Source organism: Alosa pseudoharengus, unplaced genomic scaffold (assembly GCF_046254945.1).
Source record: "Alosa pseudoharengus isolate Yale_2024_CS ecotype anadromous, Long Island Sound unplaced genomic scaffold, YU_APseudo_1.1 YU_APseudo_1.1_scf_23, whole genome shotgun sequence".
In the NCBI taxonomy this organism is placed as follows: domain Eukaryota; kingdom Metazoa; phylum Chordata; class Actinopteri; order Clupeiformes; family Clupeidae; genus Alosa; species Alosa pseudoharengus.
This window is the reverse complement of record NW_027468685.1, coordinates 30,496,314-30,506,295: the sequence shown is the minus strand read 5'-3', so window position 1 is coordinate 30,506,295 and position 9,982 is coordinate 30,496,314. Positions and strand designations below refer to the sequence as shown.

At 41.2% G+C, this 9,982-nt stretch overlaps 2 protein-coding genes across 3 annotated transcripts; one reads left to right on the top strand and one right to left on the bottom strand.

Moving 5' to 3' along the window:
• Positions 1–211: 211 nt before the first annotated feature.
• Positions 212–1,914, bottom strand: polr2k (RNA polymerase II, I and III subunit K). Of its 2 annotated transcripts, none has more exons than XM_076302311.1 (4): positions 1,805–1,914; positions 1,298–1,382; positions 1,110–1,202; positions 212–552 (listed from the first exon to the last, which is right to left on the bottom strand). In XM_076302311.1, the coding sequence occupies exons 2-4, from the start codon at positions 1,356–1,358 to the stop codon at positions 530–532; spliced, it is 177 nt and encodes a 58-aa protein (XP_076158426.1). In that variant the 5' UTR covers positions 1,359–1,382; positions 1,805–1,914; the 3' UTR covers positions 212–529. The 2 variants fall into 2 exon arrangements, with proteins under 2 accessions (XP_076158426.1, XP_076158427.1); XM_076302312.1 differs by lacking the exon at positions 1,805–1,914 and adding an exon at positions 1,626–1,798.
• Positions 1,915–2,023: 109 nt separating this feature from the next.
• stk3 (serine/threonine kinase 3 (STE20 homolog, yeast)) lies at positions 2,024–7,998 on the top strand. Its single transcript, XM_076302310.1, has 11 exons — positions 2,024–2,207; positions 2,616–2,696; positions 2,824–2,952; positions 3,043–3,157; positions 3,288–3,452; positions 4,121–4,288; positions 4,665–4,802; positions 5,019–5,144; positions 5,300–5,501; positions 5,690–5,862; positions 6,107–7,998. The coding sequence occupies exons 1-11, from the start codon at positions 2,185–2,187 to the stop codon at positions 6,263–6,265; spliced, it is 1,479 nt and encodes a 492-aa protein (XP_076158425.1). The 5' UTR covers positions 2,024–2,184; the 3' UTR covers positions 6,266–7,998.
• The last annotated feature ends 1,984 nt before the right edge of the window (positions 7,999–9,982 follow it).

Here is a 9,982-nt window from a genome sequence, read left to right as displayed (position 1 = left end):
AGCCAGGGCTGTGAACACACACGTGTGCTTTTCCCGAACTCACACACTGAATGGACAGCTAGAGGACTGAATTTGAAAAAAAGTGGACTGCACCTTTAAGGTAACTGGCACACTAGTTTTAGGCCAAATTTCAGATTATTGGATTTAGGGATAACACCAGATTACAGAACAAATACAATTTTAAGGTGAACAAACTCATTTGACTCATAACTGAGTGAAAAATAATATTTTATTGGTTTTGCAAGTTATAACATAGTTACAGCAACATATGAAAAAGGAAAAATCCAGATTATTTTTTATTTTAATTTATTGGCCAAAAAAAGCTGTGTTTATATGCTGCTTAATTGAGGTGTAAAGTATGTGTTTTATATAATCCTATTCATCATTGTGTAATGTGTGTGTGTGTGTGTGTTTTTCTTTTGTCAACACAGTCTTTATAGACACTTGGTAAACTTCAGCTACAAAAGCTGTACATTTTAGAGAACTAAAATACAAAATCAGATACGTGGGGATGGGGTGGGGATGCTGTTCATCGTGCATCAAACACCACCACTGAAGAGACAGAGTTAAGGATTACACTGGGCAACAGTAACATTTACAAACATTAAGTAATTTCGAATAATAAATAACACAATCTTGGCCCTCTATCAATTAAATATTCCAGGTGAAGGCCAGCATACATGGTATGGGCTCAGCTCCATCTTTACCTTGTCAAGACATTCTGGAGGGACCAGGGGTAATATTGTTTATCCTAGGGGGGATTTTGCAGCGCAAATGCATGCATAAGCAGTGATACATGTGTCAGAAGACTTAACAGCATTGCATTTCATACCTTGGTCCTATATGTTTACACACATTTCCATGGATGCATTTATTACCACAAGATGTGGACATGATAGATATAGACCTTATAAGTAGTGCCATGGCCTTCTATAAAGATTATTTTAAGAGTAGGCTATTTAACTAGCACATTGGTTTTGCCGTTGTTTGTCTGACGAAACAAATGCTACTAAATTCAACAGTTCCTTGTGGATCCATGCAGAATTAGGCTTAATAAAAATAAATACTTATCTGAACCCGAAGCCCACAATCAATTCCTGAAAGGATACATCTCTTTGTTCTCTTCTTGTACATTATTCTGTAGCCGCACTCTCTGCATCTGATAGGGTCTCTGGCCTTGATCTCGTTTTCAGTGTGACATTCTGATTTGAGAGAACACATTTCAGCAATCAAAAACAAGATACAGATGGAGCACACCAGAAGCGCCCTGATTGCACTTAATGACAAAAAATATTACCTCCACAGATGTAGATCATGGGCTGTTGTTTCGGTGGCTGTACATCTTTCTGAGGATCCATTATTGACGTTTGTTCTACAAATATCTGAATGATATGGAAATAAAAAATATATGTACCATGTAAACATTATCCAACATTAATAAGAGTTCGAGAAGTTAACGTAAAGCAAGACGCAAAATAAGGTTTGAAGAAATAACAAACAGCCTAAGACAACAATCGACTATGCTAACACTGTCAGTGTACTGTAGACTCAAGTATTCTTTAATTCCTGTAGCTTTACATAAAACTACGATCTACAAAAGAGAGTGAGTGAATCTATTATCATACCTTGCCCCTTGTTTGTGGTAGCGTAGGCTATTCAAAGTTGTCTTACTAAGGTTAGCAAACAAAATGTTGCTGTTGACTTCGAGCTAGCCTACTTAGTGATTATGTATGTGAGATGGAGGATTCAATCATAAATCACTAAAACTACCTAAGTGTGTGTCTCCATTAAAAGCATTACTCACCACTTATAACGATATAAAAGTTATTTTAATATGATCAGTCGGATCATTACAGCAAAAACGCATGCAACCCGTTGTACCACCTTCCAACAACGTGCTTACTGATTGGCTGCGGGCGTGGGCAATGGGCATGTTAGGTGGAGTCACGTAGACTCCCAGACAGAAGATGGGAGTATACGCACACCTCTCTGGAAAACACGGAAAATGCCTCCACGTAGCCTGGTGTTTTGAGAGAAGAAGACACTTCGCTAATGCGTTTAGAAGCAAAACTCGGTCATCAAAACAGCTATCTTTTCTGAACACTCGGACAACTTAAGATGAGTTTTAATTAAGTGATTTTTGCATTAGATTTAGATATTTGAGTTGTCGAACTACTGTTAGCCATGGAGCAACCTGCGCCCAAAAGGTAAAGAAAGTGGATTAATGATTATTAGGGAGCTCGATAGCTAACGTTAGCTCTATCGTTTGTCAACTTGGTCAGGCCAGTTAACGGTGGCCAGTAGGTGTCTGTGTATGCTGCTGTGAACACGATTAGCTAGTTAGCTACACAAGTTATATTTAAAGATAGTTTAGACTGAAGAAAATAGTTAAATATCGCTCCCAAGCAATGAGCACAATTTCTCCCACCCCCGTTTACGTTAATGGCATCACGAACGGGCTTATGTTACGTTCCTTGGGCCGTCCACAAAGTCTGAAAGTGATATTGTAGAATGGTTTAGCTAATGTCCACTTCACATTTCATGTGAACTATGTGTCATAGGGATGACAAAGTGTTGAAACGCCGAATTAACCAATTACAAATTTCCCTCGGTAGCAAATTGAAGAAGTTGAGCGAGGACAGTTTAACCAAGCAGCCAGAAGAAGTCTTTGATGTTCTGGAAAAGCTCGGCGAGGGGTAAGATGAAATTACGTTGACACTTCATCTATTTTTGTCTATTACCATCTATATTTCATCTATTATATTTATTTTAAAAGGGGGGAACTTGCTCAGACAACTTATTCGATTTGTATGTGCTGCTTAGGTCATATGGCAGTGTATTTAAAGCCATCCATAAGGAATCAGGCCAGGTTGTGGCCATTAAACAGGTGCCTGTAGAGTCGGATCTGCAGGAGATCATCAAAGAAATTTCTATTATGCAACAATGTGACAGGTAGGTGCTACATTGACTACTCTTGCTTAGTGCCCTAAATAAAAAACATGCTCTTGTATGACTGACTTCCTGTTTACTTTTGTGTTGCAGCCCCTATGTAGTGAAATACTATGGCAGCTATTTTAAAAACACAGACTTGTGGATTGTCATGGAATACTGTGGAGCGGGGTCTGTTTCAGACATCATCAGATTGCGCAACAAAACGGTATATATATTGAAGATCTTTGTAAATAGTGATTTAGTGCCTTTAAATCAGTGCTGGTGTTTAAACGGTGCATTTAAATGGTCAATGAAAGCTATGCTGATAATCCTACCTTACATGGTGTCTTCAACAGCTCACTGAAGATGAGATTGCCACCATCCTAAAATCCACCCTAAAGGGTCTTGAATACCTACATTTTATGAGGAAAATCCACAGAGACATAAAAGCTGGCAACATTCTTCTTAACACAGAAGGGCATGCCAAACTGGCAGATTTTGGAGTGGCCGGACAACTCACAGTGAGTGGCAGGGTTTTTTTTGGGGTGGGGCGGGGGGGCAGTCAGTTTTGGGGAATTAACCAGGTACATTCTCACTGATATTACCGACATGACTTGATTTTTTTGTGTAAACTGTTTCTGGAGGAAAAAAGCATGAATATCAACTGGCATATTCATATTCAACTTTACCTTTGTGGTCTGTCATGTTGCAAAGTGCATTGGGTAAAGGACCTCCTCTTTTTTGTTTATTCAGATTGATCAGTTCACACCGTGTTGACAGCCTGGCAAGGAATATAGAAGTTAGAAACTTTGAGGTCGAATATGTAACACAGAATCCATATTCTCTGTGGTGTACCATACTTAAAGGTGCTCTAAGCGATGCCACGCATTTTTTAGGCTAAAACATTTTATGTCACTTACTGCAAACGTCACCTAACCAACTGCTAGCTGTCTGTGCCCTGTATACACTGTCAAAAAATGTGATCTCTGTGGACAGCCCAGGCTCCAAAAACGGCAACAAAAACAACCTGGGCAAACCTAGCCCATAAAAACATAACAAACTCTTCCAGCAAAGGAAGAAGCGAGCTAGCTCTCTGTTTTGTTTGAAAGTCAACAGAAGTAACGTTACCCAGCATTGCTTAAAGCACCTTTAATGTGGCTGAACTCTGTTTTTGCCCTTTGTGCTACAGGACACTATGGCCAAAAGGAACACCGTGATTGGCACCCCATTCTGGATGGCACCAGAGGTGATTCAAGAGATTGGCTACAACTGTGTGGCAGATATCTGGTCGCTGGGCATTACCTCCATAGAGATGGCTGAGGGGAAGCCACCATATGCAGATATCCATCCCATGAGAGTAAGTCTAGGCAGTACACTATTGACAGGCTGAATGGAAGTTGTTGCTTTTTACTTGTTAAAGATCTGCGGTTTCCATGCTGCAGAGAAAGGGATCAAAACTCTTTTGTTGTTCTGTGATCATTACTAGGCATAATAGTTTGCAGTCCAATAGAATCACTCATTTTGTAGAGAACTGGTTGCCGTTATCAGATACATTTTGGATTTAGTGGATACTAACTGGACTTTCTGGGTAAAATTAGCAAACCAAAACCTAGTTATAACAATGTATAATCTTAGAGCATTGTGCTTTTTCCGTTCAAGTCATTGTTGTCTTTCATTTCATAAACAGAAAGGTGATTTATTTTTTTTATTATTTTTTTCTGTGCCAATTACAGGCTATTTTCATGATTCCTACAAATCCACCACCAACTTTCCGTAAGCCAGAGCTGTGGACGGATGATTTCACAGACTTTGTGAAGAAGTGCCTGGTGAAGAACCCGGAGCACAGAGCCACGGCCACACAGCTCCTGCAGGTGAGTCTGGCCATCCAGATGGCTCAAGGTGACCCTCAAAGCTGCACATCTGCATATCAGAGATGAAATGGAGAGGTTTTAGCTGAAAGCTCAAGCGTCTGTTCAGGCCAGACACAGGTCAGCGGCTGAATTCCACCACGCTCGTCATTTGTCGTCTGTGCCAGCTGTTTCATCCTTTTCTCTCTCTTTTTTTCCCCTCAACATTTTTGTGTCCAGCATCCATTCATCACCAACGCAAAGCCGGTGAGCATCCTGCGGGATCTCATCACCGAGGCGATGGACATGAAGGCCAAGAGGCAGCAAGAGCAGCAGAGAGAGCTGGAGGAGGAGGAGGACAACTCGGTATGAACACGCCATCTGTTCGTGTCTCTCTGTGTCTCAGAGTGCTGCTGTTGAGGGCCTGCCTGTTCTTTTCTACTTGAGTGTGTCCTGTCTTTACCATGGTTGGTCATTGACTGTACAGTGTGCAACTTTGTGCCCCTTTGTGGCCACTGTAGGAAGAGGAGGTGGAGGTGGACTCCCACACCATGGTGAAGTCGGGCTCGGAGGGGGCAGGCACCATGAGAGCCACGGGGACCATGAGCGACGGAGCACAGACCATGATCGAACACGGCAGCACCATGCTGGAGTCTGACCTGGGCACCATGGTCATCAACAGCGATGACGAAGAGGAAGAAGAGGACGTTGGCTCCATGAGGAGTAAGTTTCTTCATCCTCTCTAAATACCATCCTGGAGTGGTAGGTAGTGAATGTCCTCCAACAGAACACATTCTGCCGTATAGAATATAAATAGTGAGCATGAAGGACAGTGGGTGACCGTGACGAGCTTTGCACTGAAAAAGCACTTTAAGGCTGGAAGGTTCCATCTTGTTATTCCTCTCCTTTAGGAAATGCTACCAACCAGCAAGCACAGCGGCCGTCCTTCATGGACTACTTTGACAAGCAGGACTCCAACAAGGCTCAGGAGAACTACAACCATAACCAACAAGACCCGTACCTGATCCCCAAGACCTCCTTCCCTGAAAGCTGGAAAGTGCCTCAAGATGGGGACTTTGATTTTGTAAGTACATCTGCTGTCATGGTTTTGCTCCATTTGCATGTTGTTACCAAAAGCACTACGAAGCTCTTACATTCTTACTAGTCATTTCTCTTCTTTATCTCTGTGTTGGTGTGCTTTTGGTTGGTCTGTTACACCATATCTGCATATCTGTGTGCCTGCAATGCCTACCTCTTTATTTCTCTGTGTGTGGTTGTGTGTGGTTGTGTGTGGTTGTGTGTGTGTGTGTGTGTGTGTGTGTGTGTAGTTGAAAAACCTGGACTATGAGGAGCTGCAGATGCGTTTGAGTGCGCTCGACCCGATGATGGAGCGGGAGATTGAGGAGCTGCGCCAGCGCTACACAGCCAAGCGGCAGCCCATCCTCGATGCCATGGACGCCAAGAAACGCCGCCAGCAAAACTTCTAAGGCCCAGGCTGAGGAAGAGGAGCAGATGCTTCATCAGAGTAATCACCATCACCTCATCCGAGTGGTGACCTTGAGGCTTCTGCTAGGTGGAGCCTGCCTTCCCGTTATTATCATTTTCTTTTTGGGGATGGGGGAGTGGTGTGTTTCTGAGAGTGACTACTTCAGGTCATATTTTGCAAAATGACTTCCGAAAAATAATTGTATTGTATGATAAATTGGTTTTGATATACTTTATCATGTTATTTCCCCTCCAAGAATCTATATCGGACATGACCTGCTATAGCAATACCCGTTGGGCCGTTCATAGATACCGTATGACAAAAGAAGGAAAGGCTTTTATGATTTGACATACCAACAATAAGTATATTACTGCACAGGGGAAAGGGAATATCTGAAAAGAAAGATAATATTGTAAATTTCCAGTATCTTTTTACCACTGATGAAATATTTTGAGAAATTACTTCTCAACCAAAGACAATCACATGAAGAGAATGCCTTAGACTGTTTTTTGACGCTGTTGCGCTGCTGCGTTTGCATAGTAGATGTATTCCTAATACTATAAACCACTTTAGTGGCATCATGTACTAATCTTAGACTCAAAGTGAACAGTTTAACTCATGATTTGGCTGCAAGGTCAAACTGAAAAAACTGACTAATGAAAATGTCCTTCAAGGCCTCATTTCCAAGTCTGACCATTTCTGTTTACATGGTCTACATCTTAGTGAATGTGAATAGATTGTTTTTATTGATTTCTTGGTTCCATGTTTTGCAGTGAGGATCATGTTGTTGAATGTTTTCAATCAGACCTTTCTGCTTTCATTTGCAGTGTGTAACTCCTGAAGTAGACTCTGTACCTTTTTCTTTTGCTCAGTGAGTCGTGTTCTCCTGAACCTCTGGATTCCATGAGCTCTCTCAGGGGCCCTTAGAATACGAATGCCACGTCTGTTAAGTTGGTATGACCTAACCTGGCTCACACTCAGTACTGTAATTGGAGATGGAGTAAAGGGGTTGCAACAAGTCCCACTCTTTATTTTGCTGACTTAATTAAGTTAAAACAAAACAAAAGCCTCTACAGACTTCCATGTTCCATTCATAGAAGGCACGGTTTTGTAGTAGTCACCAAATATTCAATTTCCTGATTAAATGTAGGCTTTGATGATTGTTAGGTCTAGGGACCAGAGTGCTTGTTTAGTCTTTTCAGCTTTATCGTAGGATAATGGCTCAAGAACAAGGACACACTCGTACAGAAATCTGTATGCTGAGCTTTGACCAGACCATGCAGTAAGAGTATTTTGAAGCATGCCTATCCTAGTTCCTTCCGTCTGTTCTCTGTGCTTTCTGGCTGTCACAGATAGCCACTATGAAGGATGATTGTTATTTTACTTTGTTGGACAGCATTAAATGTAAGATGTCAGATTTCAGCATCGCCTGTCTGTCTCTAAACCACAGGCCCACTAAGACCAGTTTAGTCATACCACTTTCCTTTTACTTTCTGCTTTGGTGTTGCTAAAAGTTAGCATGCACAGCACACCTACATGAAAGTGCATAGCTGCCTTATTTAGTAGTTTGCATTTGTGTTCGCAAGTGTAAATGTTTTGTCCCTTTCTCTGACATGTACAACTTTTTTTTCTTAAAGAAAACTAATTTATTGTTTATATGTAATATTATACCAAGTTTTGTAACACCTCCCTAGTATGGGTTTCATGAATAAAGGTCAATACTAAAAAACTTAAGCAAGACAGCATTTTTGGGCTTTTGATCTTGATGGGCTTATGAAAGGAACCTAGAAAAATTCCCTATCTGCAGAGTTCATTAAGAGACAGTCCATAAATCAATCCAAACACCTGTTGTTACCGTAATGAATAGATAAAAAGACATCCATAAAAACTAGGGTGTTCGATTTAGATTACTGGTTTAAAATGAGTGGCGATGAGCATAGTTAAGTTGAATTATATATCAGAACTATTTTGCAAGTTTTAAAGTGTTTAGTATGGAGTGTATAGGGTAGGCTATATTATTTTCATATGCGCCAATATATCAGTTATTGTGGTAGTTGAAAATTTAAGCAACCGCTGAATCTTAAGTAACTGGAGTCTACTCTGTGCCATTTCTGTCCCATTCCTGTCCAAGCCGTTACTCTCAAAATCATAGCCAGTAGTTGGAACAGCATGGCGACAGTTAGAAAGATCATCCATACAGATACCGCTCCAGCAGCAATTGGGCCGTACAGGTAGGTTGCATCTATAATGATTGAGTTGATTTATTTTGTCAGCACATTTTGCATAATTTGTCATGCTAGATCATTTTGTTGTTTAGAGCTTTAGCCTCAGTGGACCAAACACGTGGTGGTCCTGAAAAATATTGCCAGTGTAGGCCTACTTTTAACGCGTTCTTATTTATGCAGTCTGTGGTTCCTCGTGCGTGAAATAAGGAGTAGGCACAATGCCAAGAAATCAAACATTTACTAGCCTATTTCATGGGCGGGTCAAAGGGTATCCCAAGCTTATTGCAGTAGCCTAGTTTCTGAAGTCGACGTTGGTGTGAGAGTTGCTGAGGTGGAGACAGTTCATTTTCTAACCACAGTTACAATGGATGCTATTCGGAGGAAAATACCATACACACCTAAAGCACCCATACGACAGGGAATCTACAGGTAGGTTGCGGCCGTTTGAAAGTTTTTCTCAGTTACCTTTAATAACCCCTTTAATTCATGTGTGTGTATAAAAAAAAAACAATTGGTATTATTTATAAGTGAATGTGGAAGTTGGGTAAGCTCAAGCAATTAGGCTACTTGGACAACATAATGTTGCCTAGCCATTGTGCACTTGATGCGAGGGGAGTTGCCAAATCAGCCAATGGTTGTCGCTGCAACACAATAGAGATCATTATCTATTTGATCAAAGTACAGAACTGTCAAAGTCTTTGTCAAAGTTCTCTTGTAGGGTGCTAGGGATTTGCATATCAAAATGTTTTACTACCTCAAGTATTTGGCAGGTGTTGAGATAAATCTGATTGCATTGCATGCAGTGCTAGGTGAAATTGCCTGCAATGTGACATATTGTGCAGCAGGGGGCAGGTTCCCTTACAACTTTGCCTGCCCTGCATTGTGTAGTGCAGAAATTATTTCTTCATTTGGCTTCTGATGTTCTACTGAAAGTTGGCAATACCACTACCTCTGTTGTTTTCTTTGACCAGACCGATACGATACACTTTTGGACCCCCATTTGCCAGAGTGGAATTGAGTTGCTTTTGAAACGTATCACTGTGGCCCCTAGTGTGATGCAGCCTTGACTGAGGTTTTCAGCTTTATCGTAGGATAATGGCTCAAGAACAAGGACACACTCGTACAGAAATCTGTATGCTGAGCTTTGACCAGACCATGCAGTAAGAGTATTTTGAAGCATGCCTATCCTAGTTCCTTCCGTCTGTTCTCTGTGCTTTCTGGCTGTCACAGATAGCCACTATGAAGGATGATTGTTATTTTACTTTGTTGGACAGCATTAAATGTAAGATGTCAGATTTCAGCATCGCCTGTCTCTAAACCACAGGCCCACTAAGACCAGTTTTAGTCATACCACTTTCCTTTTACTTTCTGCTTTGGTGTTGCTAAAAGTTAGCATGCACAGCACACCTAGGCTACATGAAAGTGCATAGCTGCCTTATTTAGTAGTTTGCATTTGTGTTCGCAAGTGTAAATGTTTTGTTCCTTTCTCTGAC